Raw genomic sequence first — 27537 nt, forward strand, 5'->3', positions numbered from 1 at the left:
GGCTCACCACAACCTCCATCTCCTGGGTTCAAGCAATTCTCCTGCCTCAACCTCCCAAGTAGCTGGGATTACAGGCATCCACCACCATGCCCAACTAATTTTGTATTTTTAGTAGAGGCGGGGTTTCTCCATGTTGGTCATGCTGGTCTTGAACTCCTGACTTCAGGTGATCTGCCCACCTTGGCCTCTGAAAGTGCTGGGAATACAAGCATGAACCATTGCGCCCAGCCAACTCTTTTTCGTAAAGGATCATTCCAAAATAATTTCCCCTTTCCTTTTCCTTAGCAATCTCAAAGAATCATAGACTGAGGCCAGGCATGGTGGCTCACGCCTGTAATCCCAGCACTTTGGGAGGCCGAGGAGGGCGGATCATGAGGTCAGGAGTTCTAGACCACCCTGGCCAACATAGTGAAACCCTGTGTCTACTGAAAATACAAAAATTAGCCGGGCATGATGGCACGTGCCTGTAGTCCCAGCTACTCAGGAGGCCGAGTCAGGAGAATTGCTTGAACCTGGGAGGTGGAGGTTGTGGTGAGCTGAGATCATGCCACTGCACTCCAGCCTGGACAACAAAGCGAGACTCTGTCTCAAAAAAAAAAAAAAAAAAAAAAAAGAATCATAGACTGTCAGAGCTGGGAAAGACTTGGAGTTCATGTAGTCCACTTCTCTTCTTGGACATATGGGGAAACCAAGGAGCAGAGAGATGAAGAGATTTCCCCCAATACTCAAAAGAGTGACAGAGCTGAGAAAACCTGACTGCCTGTCTAGTGCTCTTTCTAATATAGTTACTTCATTAGAAGATGATCTATGGAGGCCCAATATATCTATGACTACAGGTCAAATTTGTTTATAATTGACCGGACAAGCAAATAATAAGGGCTTTATTTGAATGTCAGAATGTGATTTCTCATAGGTAATACAATTTGTAAGCTGAGCATGAAATTTAAAACCTGAAATAAATCAGTGTTCACACCATGTAAGAATGTACATTACAAGTGTAATTAACATTTTGTTTTATGTGTAAATATATAGCAGTTAGGTCAAATACATCCACTGGAATTAGTTGGTGGCCTTGATTCATGTGGACATCCATAGCAGATTCTGAAGAGAATTTTTACTGTGAATTATATGGCTTTGTAGGTACTCTGTATGACATATCCTATTTGTAAGTTGCAACCAGGAAATAGTTGATAGCAAAGGTCAGCTAGAGTATAATGGAGATAAAATGTTGGTTGCCTAAAATTTTTTAAAAAGAGGGCTCTTTAGTAATGTTTATAATCACTTGCTAATTAACACATTGCTATGTTATGTATTTGAGGCCATATATCTTTTTTTTTTTTTTTTTTTTTTTGAGACAGAGTCTTTCTCTGTTGCCCAGGCTGGAGTACAGTGGTGCAATCTCAGCTCACTGTAACAGCCACCTCCCAGGTTCAAGTGATTCTCCCAACTCACCCTCCTGAGTAGTTGGGGTTACAGGCATGTGCCACCATGCCTGGGTAATTTTTGTATGTTTAGTAGAGACAGGGTTTCCCCATGTTGGCCAGGCTGGTCTTGAACCCCTGACCTCAGGTGATCTGCCCGCCTCAGCCTCCCTTTGGGGATTACATGTGTGAGCCACCACTCCTGGCCAAGGCCACATGTCATTAAGCAGCTTTAAATCCATCAACCAGTTAGGATAACAATTCTGATGTCAACTAGTAGTTTATTTCATGGTTCTCTACAGGGATTCTTAGCACATTAGAATAATTAATGTCAGGACACACTGTTTTTGATGCTGCTTGGGAGAGGCCACAACTAAGTAAACAACCTCACTGGTTTGTGAATGTAAATATTGAGATAGGTGGAGTCTAGTTATTTTTTAGGATAGCTAAACAACGATCTCTAAATGGAGGAGTTATAAAGAACAACAACAAATAGAAGAGTGGATTTAAAGATTGTTAAAATGCTTAAACCATCGACACAAAAAGTCTTACTTCTTAATACATATTTTTCCACTGTTCTAGACTCCAGTATCCTCGTCTACTAATGTCAGACAATAGTGCAAACAGGGAGTCTTGTAGGCGGCTCTTTGTAAAGAGAATTAATGACTTGGTAAATGCAGTACTTGGCAGTAAACATTATATTCCTATAGCCTTTGCCTATAGGGCTCTGCCTTTACTCAGAGCTTAGGGAGGCAGATTTCCCCATAGAGAGACTGCCCACAGAATCATTTGTTTCATTGTGGATTTGGAATGGATTTGGAAATTGTACTTTTTCTCTTTTTGTAACAATAAGCCTCAAAACATTACATGTGCTGTCCTAAGATACCTGTGGATCAACACATATAAGCCTTTAAATTCACTTAGCCAGTTTTAGAAGTTGGCCTTTGTTGAATATGTACTTATCAGATAGAAAGCCAGCAACATTAGTTTAGAGGAAAGAGTGTAGCTATGTTTTGAAAGCATTTGATGGTTATATTTGATGAAGCTGGGAATACGATGGAAATTTCAGAAATATAACAACCTCCTATGCCATGTTTCTGGCTTGGTATCCAGTCATTCACACTGTGCCTGTTAATATTAATGGTAGGAATGAATTTAACTCTCCCAGGAAACTATAAACTTTCAATATTTTATTCATGGTTTAAGAATTTTGACCCTAAGAATTTAGCCAAGTAAGAACTATTTACTGAACTCTTTTTTTTTTTTATTATTATACTTTACATTCTAGGGTACATGTGCACAATGTGCAGGTTTGTTACATATGTATACATGTGCATGTTGGTGTACTACACCCATTGACTCATCATTTATATTAGGTATATCTCCTAATGCTATCCCTCCCCCCTCCCCTCACCCCATGACAGGCCCCGGTGTGTGATGTTCCCCACCCTGTGTGCAAGTGTTCTCATTGTTCAGTTCCCACCTATGAGTGAGAACACGTGGTGTTTGGTTTTCTGTCCTTGTGATAGTTTGCTCAGAATGATGGTTTCCAGCTTCATCCATGTTCCTACAAAGGACATGAACTCATCCTTTTTTATGGCTGCATAGTATTCCATGGTGTATATGTGCCACATTTTCTTAATCCAGTCTATCACTGATTGACATTTGGGTTGATTCCAAGTCTTTGCTATTGTGAATAGTGCTGCAATAAACATACATGTGCATGTGTCTTTATAGCAGCATGGTTTATAATCCTTTGGGTATATACCCAGTAATGGGATGGCTGGGTCACATGGTATTTCTAGTTCTAGATCCTTGAGGAATCGCCACACTGTCTTCCACAATGGTTGAACTAGTTTACAGTCCCACCAACAGAGTAAAAGTGTTCCTATTTCTCCACATCCTCTCTAGCACCTATTGTTTCCTGACTTTTTAATTACTGCCATTCTAAGTGGTGTGAGATGGTATCTCATTGTGGTTTTAATTTGCATTTCTCTGATGGCCAGTGATGATGAGCATTTTTTCATGTGTCTGTTGGCTGCATAAATGTCTTCCTTTGAGAAGTGTCTGTTCATATCCTTTGCCCACTTTTTTATGGAGTTGTTTGATTTTTTTCTTGTACATTTGTTTAAGTTCTTTATAGATTCTGGATATTAGCCCTTTGCCAGATGGGTAGATTGTAAAACTTTTCTCCCATTCTGTAGGTTGCCTGTTCACTCTGATGGTAGTTTCTTTTGTTATGCAGAAGCTCTTTAGTTTAATTAGATCCTACTTGTCAATTTTGGCTTGTGTTGCCATTGTTTTTGGTGTTTTAGTCATGAAGTCCTTGCCCATGCCTATGTCCTGAATGGTATTGACTAGGTTTTCTTCTAGGGTTTTGATGGTTTTAGGTCTAACATCTAAGTCTGTAATCCATCTTGAATTAATTTTTGTATAAGGTGTATGGAAGGGATCCAGTTTCAGCTTTCTACATATGGCTAGCCAATTTTCCCAGCACCATTTATTCAATAGGGAATCATTTCCCCATTTCTTGTTTTTGTCAGGTTTGTCAAAGATCAGATGGTTGTAGATGTGTGGTATTATTTCTAAGGGCTCTGGTCTGTTCCATTGGTCTTTATCTCTTTTGGTACCAGTACCATGCTGTTTTGATTACTGTAGCCTTGTAGTATAGTTTGAAGTCAGGTAGCGTGATGCCTCCAGCTTTGTTCTTTTAGTTTAGGATTGTCTTGGCAATGCAGGCTCTTTTTTGGTTCCATATGAATGTTAAAGTAGTTTTTTCCAATTCTGTGAAGAAAGTCATTGGTAGCTTAATGGGGATGGCACTGAATCTATAAATTACCTTGGGCAGTATGGCCATTTTCACAATATTGATTCTTCCTATCCATGAGCATGGAATGTTCTTCCATTTGTTTGTGTCCTCTTTTGTTTTGTTGAGCAGTGGTTTGTAGTTCTCCTTGAAGAGGTCCTTTACATCCCTTGTAAGTTGGATTCCTAGGTATTTTATTCTCTTTGAAGCAATTGTGAATGGGAGTTCACTCATAATTTGGCTCTAGTTTGATTGCACTGTGGTCTGAGAGACAGTTTGTTATAATTTCTGTTGTTTTACATTTGCTGAGGAGTGCTTTACTTCTGACTATGTGGTCAGTTTTGGAATAAGTGCAATGTGGTGCTGAGAAGAATATATATTCTGTTGATTTGGGGTGGAGAGTTCTGTAGGTGTCTATTAGGTCTGCTTGGTGCAGAGTTGAGTTCAATTCCTGGATATCCTTGTTAACTTTCTGTCTCGTTAATCTATCTAATGTTGACAGTGGGATGTTAAAGTCTCCCATTATTATTGTGTGGGAGTCTAAGTCTCTTTGTAGGTCTCTAAGGACTTGCTTTATGAATCTGGATGCTCCTGTATTGGGTGCATATATATTTAGGATAGTTAGCTCTTGTTAAACTGATCCCTTTACCATTATGTAATGGCCTTCTTTGTCTCTTTTGATCTTTGTTGGTTTAAAGTCTGTTTTATCAGAGACTAGGATTGCAACCCCTGCTTTTTTTTTGTTTTCCATTTGCTTGGTAAATCTTCCTCCATCCCTTTATTTTGAGCCTATGTGTGTCTCTGCACGTGAGATGGATCTCCTGAATACAGCACACTGATGGGTCTTGACTCTTTATCCAATTTGCCAGTCTGTGTCTTTTAATTGGAGCATTTAGCCCATTTACATTTAAGGTTAATATTGTTATGTGTGAATTTGATGCTGTCATTATGATGTTAGCTGGTTATTTTGCTTGTTACTTGATGCAGTTTCTTCCTAGCATCGATGGTCTTTACAATTCGGCATGTTTTTGCAATGGCTGGTAGCAGTTGTTCCTTTCCATGTTTAGTGCTTCCTTCAGGAGCTCTTGTAAGGCAGGCCTGGTGGTGACAAAATCTCTCAGCATTTGCTTGTCTGTAAAGGATTTTATTTCTCCTTCACTTATGAAGCTTAGTTTTGCTGGATATGAAATTTTGGGTTAAAAATTCTTTTCTTTAAGAATGTTGAATATTGGCCCCCACTCTCTTCTGGCTTGTAGAGTTTCTGCCAAGAGGTCTGCTGTTAGCCTGATGGGCTTCCCTTTGTGGGTAACCCGACCTTTCTCTCTGGCTACCCTTAACATATTTTCCTTCATTTCAACTTTGTTGAATCTGACAATTATGTGTCTTGGAGTTGCTCTTCCCAAGGAGTATCTCTGTCACATTTTCTGTATTTCCTGAAGTTGAATGTTGGCCTTCCTTGCTACGTTGGAGAAGTTCTCCTGGATAATATCCTGGAGAGTGTTTTCCATCTTGGTTCCATTCTCCCCATCACTTTCAGGTGCACCAATCAGACGTAGATTTGGTCTTTTCACATAGTACCATATTTCTTGGAGGCTTTGTTTGTTTCTTTTTACTCTTTTTTCTCTAAACTTCTCTTCTCACTTCATTTCATTCATTTGATCTTCAGTCACTGATACCCTTTCTTCCACTTGATCAAATCAGCTACTGAAGCTTGTGCATGCATCACGTAGTTCTCGTGCCATGGTTTTCAGCTCCATCAGGTCATTTAAGGTCTTCTCTACACTGTGTATTCTAGTTAGCCATTTGTCTAATCTTTTTTCAAGGTTTTTAGCTTCTTTGTGATGGTTTTGAACATCCTCTTTTAGCTCGGAAAAGTTTGTTATTACCAATCGTCTGAAACCTTCTTCTCTCAACTCGTCAAAGTCATTCTCCTTCCAGCTTTGTTCCATTGCTGGCGAGGAACTGCGTTCCTTTGGAGGGGAAGAGGCGCTCTGATTTTTAGAATTTTCAGCTTTTATGCTCTGGTTTCTCCCCATCTTTGTGGTTTTATCTACCTTTGGTGTTTGATGATGGTGACCTACAGAAGGGGTTTTGGTATGGATATCGTTTCTGTTTGTTAGTTTTCCCTCTAACAGGACCCTCAGCTGCATGTCTGTTGGAGTTTGCTGGTGGTCCACTCCAGACCCTGTTTGCCTGGGTATCACCAGCGGAGGCTGAAGAACAGCAAATGTTGCAGAACAGCAAATGTTGCTGCCTGATCCTTCCTCTGGAAGGTTCATCTTAGAGGGTCACCCTGCTGTATGAGGTGTCAGTCACCCCCTACCGGGAGGTGTCTCCCAGTTAGGCTACTCGGGGGTCAGGAACCCACTTCCTGAGAAGGCAGTCTGTCTGTTCTTAGATCTCAAACTCTTGCTGGGAGGACCACTACTCTCTTCAAAGCTGTCAGAAAGGAATGTTTAAGTCTGCAGAAGTTTCTGTTGCCTTTTGTTCAGCTATGCTCTGCCCCCAGAGGTGGAGTCTGCAGAGGCAGGCAGGCCTTCTTGAGCTGCGGAGTGCTCCACCCAGTTCGAGCTTCCCAGCTGCTTTGTTTACCACCTCAAGACTCAGCAATGGTGGACGCCCCTCCCCCAGCCTCGCTGCCGCCTTGCAGTTCTATCTCAGACTGCTTTGCTAGCAGTGAGCAAGGCTCCGTGGGCATGGGACCCTCCAAGCCAGGCACGGGATATAATCTCCTGGTGTGCCGTTTGCTAAGACCATTGGAAAAGTGTAGTATTAGGGTGGGAGTGTCCCGATTTTCCAGGTACCATCTGTCACAGCTTCCTTTGGCTAGGAAAGGGAATTCCCCAACCCCTTGCACTTCCTGGGTGAGGCGATGCCCTGCCCTGCTTCGTCTCACGCTCCGTGGGCTGCACCCACTGTCCGACAAGCCCCAGTGAGATGAATCTGGTACCTCAGTTGGAAATGCAAAAGTCACCTGTCTTCTGCATTGCTCATGCTGGGAGCTGTAGACTGGAGCTGTTCCTTTTCGGCCATCTTGGAACCTCTCCCCTGAACTCTTTTTTTCCCAGTGCTTCTTCATGTGCTAAAACACTATAGGCCCTTGTCATATCAGAACTAGTTATACTGCTGCTTCTTGTTGAGGAAAAGAGTGAAACTCTGTAAAATATTTGAAGAGATTTATTCTGAGCCAAATATGAGTGACCTCAGGAGATCCTGAGAATGTGTGCCCTAGGTGGTCACACATTGGTTTCATGTATTTTAGAGAGACATGTATCAATTAATACATGTAAGATGTATATTGGTTTGGCCCAGAAATGTAGGAAAACCGAAAGTGGGGGCTTCCAGGTCATAGATGGATTCAAAGATTTTTTGATTGGCAATTGGTTGAAAAACTTATAATCAATAGAAAGGAATGCCTGGGTTACAATAAGGGATTGTGGTGACCAAGGTTTTATTGTGCAGATGAAACCTCCAGGTAGCAGGCTTCAGAGATAATAGATTGCAAGTGTTTCCTGTCAGTCTATAGAGTCTGCTCTATCAGTATTTTGTGGAGGACTGGAGTTAATTATAGTTTGCCCTTTGGTAGTATTTACCAGTGAAGCCATCTGTTCCTGGGCATTTCTTTGCAGGAAGTTTTTGATTACTAATTCATTATTTTACTTGTTATAGATCTATTCAGATTTTCTGTTTTTTCTTGGGTCAGTTTTAGTAGTTTGTGTCTTTGTAGGAATTTGTCTATTTCGTCTAAGCTATCTAATTTGTTGGAATGTGATGTCCATAGTATTCCAGTATAACCCTCTATAATTCTGTAAGATCAGTGGTTGTGTTCCCTCTTTCATTCTTGATTGTAGTAATTTGAGTCTTCTCTCTGTTTCTGGGTAGTCTAACTAATGGCATATCAGTTTTGTTAATCTTTTCAAAAAATCAACTTTGGGTTTTATGAATTAGCTCTATTTTTAAATGTCATTAATTTATATTGTAGTACTTATTATTTATCTATGTAGTTACCTTTCCTAATATACTTTATTTCTTCCTACAGTGTAGGTTACTGTCTAGTGTCCTTTTACATCTGCCTGAAAGACTCTTTTTAACATTTCCCCTAGGGTATGTCTACTAATAGCAAACTCTCTCAGCTTCTATTTCTGTTTCTTTTAATTTCCCCTTTATTTATTTATTTATTTATTTATTTATTTATTTATTTTTAAGATGGAGTCTCTCTCTGTTGCCCAGGCTGGAGTGCAGTGACACAATCTCAGCTCACTGCAAGCTACACCTTCCGGGTTCACACCATTCTCCTGCCTCAGCCTCCGTAGCAGCTGGGACTACAGGCACCTGCCACCATGCCCAGCTAATTTTTTGTCTTTTTAGTAGAGACGGGGTTTCACCATGTCAGCCAGGATGATCTCGATCTCCTGACTTTGTGATCCACCCTCCTTCGCCTCCCAAAGTGCTGGGATTACAGGCATGAGCCACCACGCCCGGCTGTACCCCTTTATTTTTGAAGGACATGTTTGCTGGTTATAAAATTATTGGATGACAGGTTTTCTTTTTCTTTCAGCGTTTTAAATGTCATCTCACTGCCTTCTGGCTTTCATGCTTTCTGATGAGAAATTAGTTGTTAATCTTATTGAAGATTGCTTGTACATGATGAATCTCTTCTTTCACTGCTTTCATGATTTTTTCATTGTCTTTGACTTCAACAGTTTGATTGATATAAATAGGTGTGGATCTCTTTGAGTTTATACTAGTTGGTACTTGCTGAATTTCTTAGACACATAAATTTATGTTTTTCATGAAATTTAGGAAGTTTTCAGCCATTATGTCTTTAAATATTCTTTCTTCCTATTTCTTTCTCCTGCTTCTGGGATATCCATTATGTATACGTTGATATGCTTGATGGTATCCCACATGACTCTGCAGATTTGTTCATTTTTGTTCCTTCTTTTTTTCTTTTCCTCATACTGAATTTTCTCAATTGATGTGGCTTCATATTCCATGATTTGTTATTCTGCCTGCTCAGATTTGCTGTTGAGTCCTTCTAGTGAACTTTCATTTGTTATTTTACTTTTCAACTCCAGAATTTCTATTTTGGTTCTTATATAATTTTTGTCTCTGTTAGTATTGTCTATTTCATGGGATAGCATTATAAGCACTTCTTTAATTCTTTAGACATGATTCTTTTAGTTCTTTGAATGTGTTTTAAATAGCTGATTTAAAGTTTTTGTCTAGTAAGTCCAATGTCTGTGCTTCCTCAGGGGCAGTTTCTATTGGCTGCTTTTTTCCCCTGTGTATGAGCCGTATTTTCTTTTCGTTCAATTTTTTAAATCTCCGTTTGTTCATGAGGAAGTAACATGAATGCTTGGAAATTACTTTATACTTGTGGATCCATTGTATTTACAAAAACCACTCTCTTATATTTTATAGTTTCCAAAATACTTATTTAAGTTTACTACATTTGATCTTAAAGGCAGCCCTGTGCTTTTTCCAGGGCAGAGATTATTTTTATTACTGTTTTACAGATGAGAAAACTGAAACTTGTATGACAAGCCTCTTTCCATGATACTGTATATTTTATGTATCCCTCTGTCTTTTACATTTAGCCTGCTGCCATTCATAATTCCACTATGTTGTTTTATGTACAAGCTCAGTTTGGTTTCTTTCATTCTTTGGGCTTGATATTATTCCAGATTGTTACAAAAATAGGTTTAAAATTGTTGTAAAAGCTCTTGGAACATTCTTATTAAATTCTTTTTGTGAAGCAAACTACATAGAAGAACAACCACATTCACCAAAAGCCATAAATACTTAGATTTACTTCTGGCTCCTAAGAGAATTCTTCATTTGGGAGAAGTTCATTTGTATTCAGGTTTATTTTACATGTTCTCTTATTTCAGTTGCTTTTTTTTCTCCTGATATTTTGATTTTTAAGGTACCAAAGCCATTTTCTTATAATACAAGGAATTTGAGTTAAAGTTTGAAGATAGGAGAACTAGACAACTGTCAATGTGGAGTGAATGCAAGGATATCCAGAAACATTCCACCTACACCAAAATATCTGTTTCACCGGTGTTCCCCAGTCTCTATAATTTCCACTGCCAATCATTACTTTGGGATGAGCCGTTCTTCCCAGAAGGCCCTGTTTAAAGGCACAGTTTACCAAAGCGGAGTCATATCTTAAACCATTATTATTTTCTGTTAACAGACAAAGGAATCTGACATTTATTCTCAGTCTATTGTGTGCCCAGGCACTGTGCTAAGTTATTTCCTCCTGATAGTTCATATAAGGTAGGTGATATTATCTTGATTTGACAAATATGGAAAACTTAAACCACCAAGAACAAGATCCTAAGTGACTGACAGGTAGATTTTGCCAGGGTGGAGGACATGAAGCATGGAAGAGGTCCCCCAGTTAGATGAGTGAATAGGCAGACACTGAACATTCAAGGGCCATTTTAAAAGACTGGGTCATCTAGGCAGAAGCAAATAGAGAAGATCAACCTTGTCCAATTGAAGGTACTGTTTCTTTGTTTCCCTGTCAGCTAGACTGAGTGGTGAGAAGTGCTATAAATTACAAGGAAGGAGAGAGAGAGGGAGAGAGAGGTGGGAGAAATAGCAGACTTTGATAATTATTTACCATAGGGCTAGAAAGTGAAATTTTACAAAGCAATACAGTGAAGGAGTGTGCTTTTCTAAAAGCAAGATAATATTTCTAAGGGTAAAGTTTTGACCTACATAAAGGAGTGAATGTTTTCATGCCAGAAATAAAGGAACTGTTTTGCCAGTTGAGTTCATGGAAAATAAATCTTATTTCTGGCGGGCATACCTAGAAACAGAAGTCAAGCTGGGATGGGGTGGGGCAAGGCCATGTTTTGGGAAGAAGTACTTGATTAGCAGCAGCAGCAACCTCCTCCAAATTCCCGTGGCCCTCCATGTTTTATATTACTTGTTAGGGAAGTTATGTATTTCCTTTCCATTAATTAAGGTATCTGCTTAAGTGTGAGTGCCTAAGCATGTTAATTTGTTGGGCACTCTGTCTCTGATGTTGTGGGTGGTGCATTTATGACAAAAGGTCTCTTCATTGCCAGCTCACAGATGGTGATGCTAGAATTTAGTTCAAACTTGTGGAATCACTACATACAACTTCAGTGATTATTGCACTGTATATGTTCCTGCCTCTTTCCAGAAACATGAAAACACAAGATGTCGACCATCTGAAATGTCAGGGTAGTCCTTAAATATAGTTGCTATTTAAAGATGTATAAATTATAACCATCCCACCAAATTTCATCTCTGGGGCAGCAACATATTTGAAGTTTTGATTTAGTTGAAAGGCATGACAATTTAGGAGTTTACCATTTATATTAACAAAATTTATCAAATGCTTAAATGTGTATAAGAGACTGGGAAACAAAATGGAATTATGTGTAATTGAATGCAAATGCAATGATTTTAGTATAATTAAGCCTCTCTAAGATGCTTTCAACTGGAATTGCTTGGGAATAGATAGAAAGAAATGAATAGGAAAAAATAATAAAGGGCATTTGATTTAGCCACTTAATCAGGAGTGGATCAGAATGAGAACTTTGAAAGGTTGTCGGAGTTGATTATTTGAGTGTAGGAACCAAGCCTTTTCCTCTTCTTGCACTGAGCTGGTATTATTCCAGTACATTTCCACACCTTGCAGAAAGGAACTCCTTGTGGACTATATGAGGGTAGGCTCTATGTTCTGTAACTACCACTTACTCACACCAACCTGGAAATTGGCTGCTACGTGCTCCACCCCCCACCCACACCCCAACGTACACCCCACCCACACCCAGGGGCTGTGTTGCTCTCCCTCTAGCCTGAGATTTGGCAAGGTTTGGCTAAGGATTCAGGAGGAAGAACCTCATTTTCCCCTACTGGAACTTAAACTCATTTTGCAGCTCTTACATTCTTTTGCTTCTTTTTCACTTTACCTGCCCTCAACTGATTCTTCTGTGTTATCCCCAAGGATTAGGCAGAAATCTAGCATTATTTATAGCACTGGTGTGGTTGAAAGGCTTTACTATCTATTGTCTTTGTAGACTTTCTGTCTTCCCCTGTAAATTGGGGGGCGGGATTTTACCATATGCTCTATTAGGTGCTTTCTAACTCACTTACCATTCCAGTCTATGACTTTCTTCGCAACCCTTTTCTAATTCCCTTGTAAGATGTTGAATATAATGCTGAGCACTTCTGGGTGATCGATACATCTAATATCTCCATTTCTCATATTAGATGCCATCCTCTGGGAGGCAAGTGCCCCATTTCCCAGCCATCCCCTTTCCTGTTGCATCCACCTAGGCCATTCAGGTTGATTTCTTCAAAGACGGAAATTACCATAGCTGTATCCAGAAGAATTATATTGAACGAACATGATATTAAGTCTGTGCGTATATTACCTGGTATATTAAAAGGGGGTTAAATGTTATGGGGGAGGGTAACAGCTGTTTATTTAACAAAATGTTAATTGAATATGACTACAAGGAATCTCAGAGGATGATGAAGAAGCCCATGTTAGAACTAGTCAAGACATTGTTACCTACTGAGCTCAGTGAAGAGAAAGAAAGGTGGAACTGTAAGTGTGTTGACTATAGCCTGTTATAAGCTGTCCTTTTCCCTTCCCACACTTACCTTCTGCTGTTCCTACCACTCACCACCATCATCACCAAACAATTTTGTGGGATAGGGAAGGATTCCAAGTAAGAAGCCCAGCCAAACACTTCAGTCCCAGGAGCAAGCAAAATGTGCACACCCTATCCACCAAAGAGGGCCAATAGAGAAAATAATTCACCAGAATCTCTACCAAACTATACCTAGCCAAAATAGGAAGAGTTCAAGCACTGCCCAACACTGAGTACAGATTAGCTGAACTTGGTTACATGATGCTCTTCCCAGACCTTGTGGTTAAATTCTAATAACCTTTTTAGGAAAAACAAGAGTCCTGTCTTGGGAATGCTTGATGAGGTTTGGAATTCAAGAATAAGAGACAATGATGAGAGAGACCCAGATGAGCATGAAAATGATTGTATCCGAACTAAGTTCCAACTGTATTCTTATTTCAGAGAAATGAAATTAACCTAAGTTGTGCTACCCCAAGACAAGTATATAGATACACTAAATTAGCTAGTGTTTTAGGGGATGAAAGGTCGATGTGAATGTTAGTTTAGGCAAATGCCAAGTAGCAATTATTTTGTGAAGGTTAGTTTAGGCCAATATTAAGTAGAAATTATTTTGTAAGCCTGTACAGTCAACCCAACAGAAAATTTTACAGCTGTGGAAAAAACATGTAAGGATATGATAGAATTAACTAGCTAAAATTAAGAGAATGTTCACCAATATCAATAATAAGTAGATGTTAAATAACTATGAATTTTGTTAAAAGACCATCTGACCTAATATGGGATGCCAACAAGGTAGTAAATGTATTCAAATTGCAAATGGCTAAGCTTAAGTTGAACTACAGTGTTCAGTGATATCCTTTCAAACAATGTCCTAAATAATTACCAAAAGCAGGGCTCAAATTCCTTTCCTATTGGAGAATACCATCAGTTCCGTTCAATTTCACATTCCTTCATCCACTGTTTGACTATGCCAGTCAAACCACTTGAGGTACAGAAAGAGAACTACACTACAACAAGGAAGCACTTAATCATTTGGTAGCTGCAGCATATAACTTGGCTTGCCAATGGCCCATGTAAGAGTCTAGTGCTCTAGTGGTCTTCTGTGACCAACATGTTACAAAAGCTATACATGCTGAATTCAGAGAGACCCAATCATTTTAGCATCTTTAATGCTGTATTTACCAAACAAAGCACTGTTTTAGGACATGTCCCAGTTTTTTATATTTAAAAGAATGACCTGAGCATTTCTTAAGTTAATGTTTACTTAAGGAGTGAAGCTAAAAAAAAATATACAAGAGCACCATTCCTTTGCTGCTGTTGCTTCAGCCTGTAAAGGTGTATGATTAGATAGGAATATTGTAATGATTTTATTCATGTTTACTGAGAGAGAGCCCATTTCCCCCTTAGGATTCGGTGACCTAAAATTTGGGAAGGGAAAGGCTTGAAAATCTCTGACCTCCAAGGAAACTAGAAACTCAAAATAGAGTGTTTCAAGTCCCAGTCTCAATTATCTGAAACATATTTAAAAATTCATATTCTTCAAATAGTATACCAGAACAGGAAAACTGCTCTCACCAAAAACCTATTTATAAACCCTATTCTAGACATAGTCTTTAAAGGGAGGAAGCTTTGTCAGTAACTAGAGGCATCTCATTAATCCTCAGTGGGCTAGAGGCCTTCTGGAAGAATAGTGAACCGATGTCCCCCAGTCATTGAGGTTGACTCTTCAAGCCCAATGCTTGATGACATGGCTGCTGTGGTTCATACACAGATGTTATTTTTAGAGGCAAGAATTCTCATTTCCCAAAAGTATTACCACAAGATGTCTATTTGGAATGAATCACATTATGCATTTGGACAATAGTAAATGTTCAGATCATGTCTGCGTAACCTCAGTTCCCTGAAGAAATATGTAATATCTTGGTATCTCACCCCAGGACCCTTGCCCTCTGTCAGGGGCCCTCATCTAACTGAGGTGATTTATTTGGAAATGGAGCAGGGCTGTGGGGTTCCATAGATGTCTTTGAAGCAGGTTTTTCTTCCAGAAAAAAAGTTATATTTTGTCCTTGTGGCTTTTCACAATAACTGGTATAGGGATAAAAATGTCACCAATCTTCCACAAAGCGAGTAGCAAGGCTTAGAGACCTTCAGGGAGAATTTGAACTTGGTGGCCTGCAAGGGTGCCTTGCTGTGTTTGCACTTTGCTGCCACAGCTGGCAAATCAGCCTGATCTGGCTAAACTTTTTGGACCTAGGTCAGTCTCATGTCCAGCCTTTATAACTATGACTGGACTGTGTGGGGCTTTTGGTCCCTTAAACTGAGCTTTATTCTAGTAGGGCTGGAAACCCTCAAGGAGGGCATTACAGAGCCCAGAGTTAACATACATAGGCAGACTACTCTAGCCAAGAGAGTACTTATCTGGGAACTGGCAGAGGCTCCCTGGGTGGGTCCGGTAACCCTGTTTAGCCACTTAGTGCTTTGGTTGGCCACATCCCTTTGGGTTAGCCGGTTCATTTGCTTCAAAAGATCGAATGACTGCCTTCCTCTTTGACTTTACCTTACTCCCTCCTGGGAGGAGTCTCCCTCATCTGTGGGGAAAGATGGTGCCTGCCTTTCATGGTAGCCCAATAAAGTAAATGCTAGTAGTCAATCACTCAGTCTGTCTGTTCAGCTGTCTTGATGTCTAACTGTGGAGTCAGGGCTCCCTGGCAGGAATCAGCTATTACCATACCAGGAAAACAGCAATGGCATATCAGACTCAGTCAAAGAGACAGAGGTTGGAAAAAAGTCAAGTCAATGAAAAGGGCTGGCACAGTGGCTCACGCCTGTAATTCCAGCACTTTGTAAGGTCAAGGCAGGAGGATTGCTTGAACCCAGGAGTTCCAGACCAGCCTGGGCAACATAGCGAGACCCCCATCTCTATTAAAAAGAAAGAAAAAAATTCAGTCAATAAACTACTTATTAATTTCTTAACCCATTGTTCATTCATTCTTTTAGTTACCAAACAAGTCCTAAGCACCCACTATGTGTCAGGCATTGTGCTAGTCTCAGGGCTATACCCTTTCTACACTGAAGAAAGTTTTCAGGCTGAAAATGGACATGTTGCCCCACATCTCTCTTGGCTCTAATTTCCTCATTTGTAAAATGAGGCTAATAATACCTGCCCTGCTGCCTCACAGGGGTCCCATATAGATCAACTAAGAGAACAGATACAGAAGCTTTTAATTATAAAAATCATAAAATGCTAGTAGTTGTGACTCAATATTGAAGATTTATTGAGGGCTTAACATGTTCTCCAGATTTAGCCTTACCCAGGCCATAACTGAATGTTAACCTATACCAAAAATTCTGAATTCATCCTGTTTGGAAGTTCAGGTTTTATAAATATGTAGTTTTTCATGTATAAAATTAATATTTTGTGAGTGCTGTGCACCAGATACTAAGCTCAGTGCTTTACACAAATTACCTCATTTAATCCCCATAATTACACAATGTGGGAGATGGATACAAGTATTATTATACTCATAGGGAAGAAATATGGAACTCAGAGAGGTTAAAGAATAACTTATTGGCTGGGCACAGTGACTCACACCTGTAATCCAAGCACTTTGTGAGGCCAAGGTGAGAGGATCACTTGAGCCCAGGAGTTCAAAACTAGCCTGGGCAATGTAGGGGGACCCTATCTCTACAAAACAAATTTCAAAACTATTCAGGTGTGGTGGCATGCACCTGTAGTCCTAGCTACTCAGAAGGCTGAAGCAGAAGGATTGCTTTAGCCCAAGAGGTCAAGGCTGCAGTAAGCTGTGATCACTCCACCACACTCCAGCCTGTGCAACAGAGCAAGACCCTGTTTCAAAAAAGCAAATAAAGCAATAGCTTATTTATAGTAACAAGGCTAGTAAATGATAGAGTCAATTTGAATCCAAGTTTTCTGACTCCAAAATATGAACCTTTAACCACCATGCTATACCTCCTCTTGGAAAAGAATCAAACTCTATACACTTCTAAACTATTGGTAATATTATTGGTAGAATTATTGGAAATTTTCCACTTTGAGGTAGTGGACAGTTTCTTGGAACTACAGAGAACATTTCTACCACTGGGGAAGGAGCCCCACTGAAATGGATTTAATTCCATCCTGGGTCAGCTTCTTCACATCCTGGTGTTTTGTTTGTTTGTTTGTTTCCCAAAAATTTAACAGGGGGACATATTTTCATAAGTTTCACTGCTGCATTCACAAACCATAAGGTAAGAATTGGGAGAGCTGGAAGTGGTAGAGAAAGTGTGTTAAGTGGATCAGAGACAGATGTGGAAGCAAGGCCCAGGCAAGAACATATGTGGGTATGGGTAGCTTTGCTGATACCATATGGAAGCACAGCCTCTAGCAGGTCTCTCTTCTTTGTCATTAAACATCTCTGTGCGCATCCTTGGTACACAGACTCTTATCTTACTGGGAGCATCCAGAAGGGATTTCCCAGACCCACAAAAATTCCACCCAGCCTTCTTTCTAGTGCTTCAGTGTGTGGCCATGGAGTATTACTTTTTTTGCCTTAGGAGGTATTCATAACAAGCTTTTATGTCTGCTGCTATGGCTGCTGCTACTACCCCTCCTCCCCCTCTTTTCCTCTTTAATATCATCATCATTATTCTTAGCAGAAGAGTTAAAATGTCCAAGAACTTATTACCTTTCCAGGCAATGTGCTAAGCACTTTACATGCATTATTCTATTTATTTGTTCATTCATCCACTTAATATTTACTGAATATTACTTTGTACCAAACACTGTGCTAGACACTGGGAATCGAACACACCTTTATCCCTTCTGTTAGTCTAGTGGGGATGCAACAGAGAATATATAATTACAAACCATGAAAAGTTCTAGAAAAGAAGAATACATGGAACTATATGAAAGGTGAATGGTGCTATTTTATTTAATTCTTCAACAGCCCTGTGAAGAGAATAAATAGTATTATCCCCCATTTTACAGGTGAGGAAAGTGAAGCTCAGAGAGTTTAAGTGACTTGCCCAAAGTTACACAGCTAGTAAGTAGGCTGATAGGGATTCACATCCATGCTGGTCAGATTCCAAAGCTCATGCCCTTAACTGCTATACTTTATTGCCCCCCAATGTGTGAAGTGCATATATAGCCATTAATTCTAGGCCTATACATTTGGGTTCTGGCTTTATCTCAAATGTATGGAGTTGCAATTGTTTCCAATTAGTTGTGGCTGTGGTTTGGTGCATTCATTCAAAGAGAGTGTGGACGCAAAGCACAGGTCATGTGCTAGGCCTTGTGGATGTGCACAACGTATAAATAATAATGGCATTCCAAAAAAACTGGGCTTCACTGGAGTCACTACATTTGTTTTCCATTAGCTTATGCTACTCAAATACAAACAGTAAAACATGTGTTTACTTTGCTGTGGATATGGAAAGCCAGGACCCCAAAGCACATTTTGCAGGTCGTATAAAGCTGAGCATCCAAATAGTTCAAAATCAGTTTTATAAGCCCAGCTTAATAGCTTTAAAATGTAACCTGGATTCCAGATATTAAAAAATGCCTACAGAAGGTATGTGAGTAGCCAAAAGAGACAAAACCAGCTAAATCCTTAAAATATGTACCAAGTCCCATATTTGCAGTATCTATTTTGTTACTTATCCCTTTATTTTTTTTAAATGCTAAAGAGCTTAAAGTCAAGCAAACTCTTAGCCATGTAGCAGCAGTAATGGAATTTTTCATTCTGTACTAACCAGCTGTCTGAAGCTTTTCAAAACAAACCTCTTCATAATGAGATAGTTTGGTTATTTAAAACACAGTAGATGACAAGCCTGGGGAAAGCAAGCAGGAGGCATCCAATGTTGTTCAATGCCCAGTGCTTCTCTCCCCCTTCTGGTCCTCCCACCCAATAGTGAAAAGCTTTCCCATCAAGTTATAGTTAATGCCTAGCATCTGAGAAAATGGAATTGAAATGTAAATTATCTGAGCTAAAGGCAGTAAAGATGGCAAAAAATGTACAATGAAGGCCCCATTCATTGATGTCTTTACCTAAGACACATGTTTCTTTTGAAGAGTTCTGGACCGGGGTGGGGGGCCAAATATATTATTGTTAATGAGATCTCTATTACTCAGTAACTTAGTCAAGTTATATCCCCTCTCTGAGCTTCAATGTCCTCCCTTAATGTGAGAAATGGGGATGGCAGTCTTTCCTGTTATACAAACTCGTGGAGAGGATTGAGGATTATGTGAGAGAACATATGTTAAACCCCAGCACAGTGTGTGACTGATAAGGTTCATATCTTTGCAATCAAGACAATTCCAAGAGGCATATTATTTATACCATATAGGCAGATCAAGACTTGCTGCTCTCACTGGTCTAATTTCAACATATTTGATCACTCTCAGAACAAGTATGTCCCTTGATCTCCCATGGACCAAGCACAAAAAGAGCTTCAGCCAAATCTCATTGTCCCGTGCTGCCGTACCCTTTTGTTATCTTGGTTATGGCTTTAAAAATATAAAATTGCTGTGCTTCACAAAGCCCTTTTTTCTCTTACACTGTGTTTCTAATTTTCTTAAGTAATTATTCCAGGCTTGTTGTTTCCTTTTATCACACAACCCTGAGTACCTGTTCCAAGGCTAACTTTAAATGTTTCCCTGTCTAATCAAATGAAGACAATCACCTTTATACAAGGGTATTTTTCTTAACTACAAAGACAAAAGATCATGATATCCATACCTAACTGAAAAGGAAATCATCATAATGCATTTACTTTTAAACACATGGTTTGAAGAGCATTTACTAAGGATTCCAACATGCATGGTACTCTGGTGGCTCTTGTCAGAAGATGGTTTCAGTGGGATTCTGGGAAGCAGAGTAACATTGGAACAGCCTTTCTAAAAGAGTAAGGAGTGGTCTGTGGTTCACTCAACAGTAAGATGAGGGGGACAGATCTAGTTAGGCATGTGCCTGTAGTACCAGCTACTCAGGAAGTTGAGGCAAGAGGATTGCTTGAGCCCAGGAGTTTGAGACAAGCCTAGGCAACATAGTGAGACCCCAGCTCAAAAAAAAATAAATGCGGATCTGTGTGCTCCATCCCAGATTCACCAAATCAGAAACTCTGTGAGTGAATTGGGCCAGGGAGCATGTCTTTTTTTTTTTTCTTTAACTTTTACCTTTTTATTTTTTTGAAAATCACAATTTATTTTTATTTTGTCAAAATTGCTGACCTGAATATTATAGGGAAAGAAAAGATTGAATGATTGCCAAGAGCTCAATATCAACACAAAAATGTAAACCATCAAGACTGTTTGTACACTAAAAAACTTATGTTTCTGTTAGGTGTTTGGGGGAATTATGGCTACACATTGAATTACTTGTTATTTAAATATTACTTCTACAATACGTATTATCTTAGATATTTTTCTTTTTCCTACAAAATGTCTTTCAACTTAAAAAATGTTTAATTCTTTATTTTTTCCTTTTATTTTTGGTTGACACATAATTGTATGAATTTATGGGACACAGTGATATTTCAATACATGTATACAATGTGCAATGATTAAATCAGAGTAATTAGCATATCACCTCAAACATTTATTATTTGTGTTGTAGACATTCAAATCCTCTCTTCTAGCTTTTAGAAAATATACAATAAATTATTATTAACCATATGCATCCTACAGTAGTATAGAACAGTGGTCCCCAACCTTTTTGGCACCAGGGACCAGTTTCATAGAAGACAATTTTGCCACAGACCAGGGGTGTGATGGTTTCGGAATGAAACTGTTCCACCTCAGATCATCAGGCATTAGATTCTCATAAGGAGTGCCACCTAGATCCTTTGCATATGTAGTTCACAATAGGGCTCCCATTCCTATGAGAATCTAATGCTGCTGCTGATCTGATAGAAGGCGGAAGTTAGGTGCTCACTTGCTACTCACCTCCTGCAGTGTGGGGACCCTGTTATAGAACACTAGAACGAATTCCTCCTATCTAGCTGTGATTTTGTATCTATTGACCAATTTCTCCCTATCCTACCCTTCCCAGACTCTAGTAACCACTATTCTCTACTTCTATTAGCACAACTTTTTTTAGCTCCTACATATGAGCGAGAATGTGGGGTACTTATCTTTCTACGCCTGACTTATTTCACTTAACATAATGTCCTCCAGCCTCATCCATCTGGCCTCAAATGACAGGATTTCATTATTTATTATGGCCAAATATTATTCCATTGTGTATATGTACCACATTTTCTTCATCCATTCATCTGTAGATGGACATTACAGGTTGATTCCAAATCTTGGCTATTGTGACTAGTGCTGCAATAAACATGGGGGTGCTGATACCTCTTCAATATGCTCATTTCTTTTCCTTTGAATAAATACCCAGTAGTGGGATTACTGGACCATAGAGTAGTTCTATTTTTAGTTTTTTGAGAAACCTCCATATTATTTTCCATAATACTTGTGCTAATTTACATTACTATCAACATGTATAAGAGTTTAGCATGGCTAAGTTTTTAATAAGCATCCTGGTGATTCTTATGGAATTTAGAGAATCACTCCCTTAATGTGTAAGTATGTACATACCCTTTGACCCAGTATCCTTACTAAGGAAATAATCCAAAATATGGAAAGAGTTATGTGAATGTTCCTGATGATTACATTTTTGTTTATAAAAGCAGAATAACAGGAAACAATGCAAATATTCAATATTAGGAAAATGGTTAAGTAAATGTTGATAGATCCCTTAATGGATAGATGCATTATCCCATGTAAAGTATGACGTTTATCACATTTAGTTATTATAACAATTCTGTGAGGCAGGCATTATTTCCCTCATTTTATAGATGAGGACACTGAGGTTTAGGGAGATTAAGCAGCTTGTCTGAAAATACAATTTTAATAAGTGGAAAAAGTAGTATTCTAGCTCAAGTCAATCTGCTTCCCAAATACAAGTTGCTGACCTTTGAAAACACAAACATTGTTTATTTAAGTTTGGGAATTAGGGGTTTTCTTCCTTGTTTCTTCTTCCTTTCACTTTTCTATATTTGATACTTGCATATTTAAAATATTAGATTCTAAAAGAAAGTTGATTGTATGCTTAGGCAACTGTGATAGTCTCAGTGGCTAAAACAGAGTTGCACAGACAGTAGTGGCTGTAGAAAAAGCTGGAATGTGAAGGGCCTTGTGCACTTCCACTAAGTTGTCCTCTGTATGCAAAGTAATGCACAGCAGAAGTGTCAGGTTAACAGAATGTCTATGGGGATAGTGGAATGAAATACTCAGATGTAAGTTTTAATATGATAGTCTACATTGATAATCATTATTGTATGCCTTGGCTTTTAAAAACCTAACAGGACAGTGTCCTTTGAAAATGGCAGTTAATAAAAAGCATTAGGCCCCTAAAGTTACCTCCTTTTGTGTGCAAGTCCCTCATAATTTTCTTTTCATAAAGTGAATGTTCAGTCTGAAAGACTGAGAGAGGGAACAAAAAGGTCAATATTGTGAATTGTAATTAGGCAATTGGATTTCTGGGCCAAATTCCAGGCTGTACTAAATCCACTCCTTGCTGGCAATTCCTCCTCTCTGACCCATTACCCTTCTTTCAACACTCTGGAGTTTCAGTCTCTTCTTTAAGATTTTTGCATTAACAATAGATTTCTAGGTTTGGGTTTGTTTTGTTAATGTGTGAGGGTTAGGTTTATCAGCGGCTGTCTGTGTAAAATGGCTTAAAAGTCTACTGTAATCCTTCTTCCACGCTGAATTTGTCACCAGAATGGGAATGATTTAATACCTAAAGAAGTAACTTCACTGACAAAGTTTTAAAGGGTTTTTGTTTAATTGCACTTTGTTTTAAACTGAGCTACTCAAGAATAGTGGGGGGATTGCACACAGGTTGGAAATGGCCTCTCAAAGATTAGCTACAGGTCTTAGCCAAGGTCCTCCAAAAATGTTTAGCTATTCATTCACAAATTCTTCTTCTATAATTAATCTGGACCTTGACTTTCTCCTTTCTCATAAGGTTGTGGAAATAGCTTTTAAAGAATTAAAGATACCGTAACACTTCATTTTGCTTCAGTTCAATAGCACATATATTGAGTACCTACTATGTGCTAGACACTGCCTTAAATGCTCTGGGATTCAAAGATATATAAGATTAAACCCCTGGGCAGCTCATAGAATGGTGGTAGAGAGAAGTCATATGTACAAATAATACCAGATTGCATACAGAAAGTGGCATTTAGGAGGTACAGATAAAGGGAACAGTGGTAGAAGAGGGAGAGGGAGAGCTATAATGACTGTCTACCAGGAAAACTTTATTAATGACATGGCATTAGAACTTGGCTTGAAAGTATGAAGGGCTTTGAACAGACAAAAATGAAGAACAGCTCATAGTACATTCTCAATGAATGTGTGCTGAAGGTGTTAATGAAAGGGACAGATGCAAGACGTGCTTGAGAAATAGCAAGTTCACTAATCTATATCTAAACATAAATTCTGCTTATGTGAAAAATTATCATTCAGGTATTCCATGATGTACACAAAGGATGCATTCTTGAAAATTAACATAAAAATGCTTATGTTGAAAGCAAATTTCTCATAAGACATAATGGTAAAGGAGGGCGTTGGGGGTTTTGGTGAAACTGAAGTGATGTTATAGGCTGGATAAGCAGTTCTCAAACAATGGTTTATGGATCCTGGGAATCCAAGAAATCCAGGGATCCACAAGGTTAAAACTACTTGCACAACAGTACTAAGATATTATTTGTCTTTCCCCCGTGTTGATATTTGCACCAATGGTTCAAAAGCAGTGGCAAGTACAACTCTTCAATGCCACAATATGAATCAAGACACCACAGGATGAATTAAGCCAATAGCACTGAAATGTACTAGTAGTCATTGTATTCTTCACTGGTGTGTACTTGCAGAAAAATAAAGGGCAGTTTCACTTAAGGATATCATTGCTGAATCTGTAAAAATTTACCAATTTTATTAAACCTCATCTCTTGCACTTTTAAAAGATTCTGTGTTATAAAATGGGAAGTACACTTAAAGTATTTACACAGTAAACCATGTCAGTGTGCATCTCAAGAAAAGGCACTTGTGAGAAATTTGAGCTGTGAGCTTTCTGTTTCATTTTTACTTGAGAGAATGACTGACAAACTATAGTTATGCAGACTTGAATACTTGCTAGACATTTTCTTGGAAAGGAACAAAGAGAGCCTGTCAGTTCAGGGAAAACAACTGGCAGTATTTATTGCCAATAATAAAATTCAGGCTTTCAATAGAACACCAAAAGTTGTTTTAAAGTTTTACCTGCCACTGTGAGCTTGAGAGCTTCCCAAAACTTAAAGACTTTTCAGATGAGATTGGAGATAATATTAACGAATGTGATTTTTTATATCATATAATGAAAGGAGTCGACATTGGGAAGATCCGCATTGCTTAGTGAGCCAGTATTTTCCAGATGACCCATGGATGATGACACAAAATGAGTAAAATGCATGTTCAAAGTTCATAACATACCAATGGATTTAAATGTAACAGGACATGAAATATTTATTTATATAGTTTCATATTCTACATTGCAACTACTTGTTGAGTTTTTATGTAGTATCAAAGAAAAATCTCCACAATTATCTGAAAAGTCTGCTAAAATACTTCTCTCTTTTCCCACAACATATCTGTGGGAGGTTGCATTAACTGCAGATGTTTCAACCAAAACCATATATTACAGCAGATTGAGTGGAGAAGCAGATTTGATAATCCAGCTATCTTATATTAAGCTGGACATCAAAGAGATTTATAAAACTGTTAAATAGTGCCACTCTTCCTGCGAATTATCTTATGTCTGGGAAAATATATTTGTCATTCAAAAATGTTTATGTTCTAGCCAGGGCAACATAGTGAGACCTCGCCTCTACAAAAAGTAAAAAAAAAAAAAAAAAAAAAAAAATATTGGGAATGGTGTCACACACCTGCAGTCCCAGCTACTTAGGAAACTGAGGTGGGAGGATTGCTTAAGCCTGGGAGGTCGAGGCTGCAGTGAGCCATGATCATGCCACCGTACTCCCACCTGGGTGATGGATCCAGACCCTGTGTCAAAAAAAAAATGTTTATGTCACATCATGGGTTCATTCTTGTTATGTTTACAGAAGCTATCAAATAAATATTTTTTAAATTTCTCAGTTATAATTTCTAAGATGGCAAATATTGATAGATATAACTCGTATAAACAAAAGTTCTCTATGGTTCTCAGTAAGTATAAAGGAGTCCTGAGACCAAGAAGTTTGAGAACCACTAATCTAGCTCATCTTAGCCTGTATTTATATATATAATAAATGTAGTTGTGTATGATGAGCAGCAGAGGAAGTGTCAGGGTGAACGTGGTGCTGGAGTGGGAGACAGTTGGTAGATTGGCTTCTCCAATACCATTAGAGGTTGTTGGTCAGAGAAAAACAAAAACAAAAACAAAAACCTCTTTGGGGCTTTCCTTTCTTTGCTAAAAAATAAAAATAAAAACGTAAAAACCACCTGCAGAATCACATTTCTCTGTAGTATGTAGCTCTTTCCAAGTAGATCTCAGGGTGGCAGCTAAATCACAGGTGGAAAGCATAAAGGTATACTTAGCCGTGACATAAACATATGGACGATGGAAACCACAGAAACCCCAGCTTGTGTTTGCAGCAGTTTTTCTTTCTGGATACCTCTTCCACAATCACAAAAATCTCAGTTTCTGTATATCCAGAATCTTTTGTTGGCTGTCTTTTAAAAGTAGGGGTTGGGTCTAAGATTTAGGATGAGAAATGGGTGATGGGGAAGAAGCCAGGACAAAAACAGAATATGAGAATGAAGCCTTGGAGACAGATGGCGAGGAAAAATAAGATGGAATCTGACAACGGCCCTTGGGGACCCTTTGTGCGGTGTGCTGGGTCTTTGGGTCAGTGTAGAGACTTTTGAAAGGTGGGAGTCCCGTTAAATTAGTAATGCATTGGCCATGTGACTGAAAAGCCAGACACTGCAGAGTGAAACAAACATGTCTCTTAGTGTGCATATTATCTATAAAAAGCAAACTAAATTTAAAAGCATCTTACTGGAATTGTGGGAGAGGAGAATATTGAACAATTTTTCTAGTGATCAAGGCATATATAATCATGATGATTGATTATAAGTAGTTATTGTACATGTGTGTAAAATGGCACTGCTATTCTCCTCATTCGGTAGGAAGCACTTTGTGGTTTTAATTTAGTGACTGTAAATTTGGTTATTGGGGGCTTCCATCGGAATCTTTCCTGGTCTTGGTGTCCTCTTAGCTTTGCCTTATCATGTCTTAAGTTCCTCATGAGTGAGTTGTATCATGGAGACTTTCAGGAGCTTAAATACCGCGGTATGAGAAGATCTAATGCAATATACACTCTGGCTACTGCATGATGTAAGTAGAGTCAAGGAGTAGACCATCACATCAAATACTGCGGAAAGGTTCAGAAGTATGAATCTCTAAAGAGTATAAGCAGTTTACACCTACTTAAATTTGAAAGTGATTTTTTAAAGCTTCTGTGTAATTCCTTGAACATTTTTAATGCCTCCTGTTAATAACACATTGTGCAGACCTACCTGAGAAATATGAAGAGCTGATGCATTCCTGGTTGTTTTCTTTCAGCTCCTGAGAACCATGTCTGTGCCCAAAGGTAGAGTTCTGGATAAAAACCTGGATGAGGAAGGGTTTGAAAGTGGAGACTGTGGTGATGATGAAGATGAGTGCATTGGAGGCTCTGGTGATGGAATGATGAAAGTGAAGAATCAGCTCCGCTTCCTTGCAGGTAACTGATTAGTGCTGACCCAAATGTAATCTAAAAATGGTGATGCTCAGGAATTAAAAATAAATTGAACCTGCTTTCTGCAATTTCTCTTACATTCCCTGCAACACACATCTCATCAACTCTTCAAGGAAAGACTATACAAGCTCTAGAAAGTGAAGTTTTCAAGTAGCCTCCTTCTTTTCCTCCCACCATTTCCAACCTTTGGTAGATTAAAAGGGTAACTTCCTGTTTTTCATTGTCTAAAATGAACTGACCTAATCACTTGGCTCTGTTTCTCATTGGAGTTTTCCTTGGTTCTTCTCATTTATAAAAAGAAATGCATAATAAGAAATGCAAATGCATGATGAAATAACCTGTACAATAAACCCCCATGACACAAGTTTACCTATATAACAAACCTAGACATGTACCCCTGAACTTAAAACAAAAGTTAAAAACAAACAAACAAACAAACAAAAAGAAATGCAACCTTGGAAGTCTTCTGAAAACCAATGGTGGGATAACTTTCAAAGGAAGAGTCATTAGCTGAGCCTCTTTTCTTAGGACGTTATGTCTATTTTGTTTTCTCACAAGTAGTCTAACATAGATAGGCTATGGCACATAACTGAAGACCTACATAAAGACAAGAGTGGTAGGGCACGGTGGTTCATGCCTGTAATCCCAGCAATTTAGGAGGCTGAGGTGAGAGAATCGCTTGAGCCCAGCAGTTCCAGACCAACCTGGGCAACATGATGAAATCCCATCTCTACAAAAATACAAAAATTAGCAGAGTGTGGTGGTACGCCTATTGTCCCAGCTACTTGGGAGGATTGCTTGAGTCCAGGAGGCAGTGGTTGTA

The 27537-nt window shown here is 38.9% G+C and overlaps 1 protein-coding gene across 1 annotated transcript in view; it reads left to right on the plus strand.

Annotated features, from left to right (window-relative positions):
* GPC3 (glypican 3) overlaps positions 1–27537 on the plus strand; it is a 457513-nt gene that overhangs the window by 368129 nt on the left and 61847 nt on the right. Inside the window, exon 7 of the mRNA XM_007992737.3 lies at positions 26540–26699. Within this exon, the coding sequence (XP_007990928.1) occupies positions 26540–26699 (160 nt within the window). The remainder of the gene's footprint in view (positions 1–26539; positions 26700–27537) is intronic.

Source organism: Chlorocebus sabaeus, chromosome X (genome assembly GCF_047675955.1).
Source record: "Chlorocebus sabaeus isolate Y175 chromosome X, mChlSab1.0.hap1, whole genome shotgun sequence".
In the NCBI taxonomy this organism is placed as follows: Eukaryota; Metazoa; Chordata; class Mammalia; order Primates; family Cercopithecidae; genus Chlorocebus; species Chlorocebus sabaeus.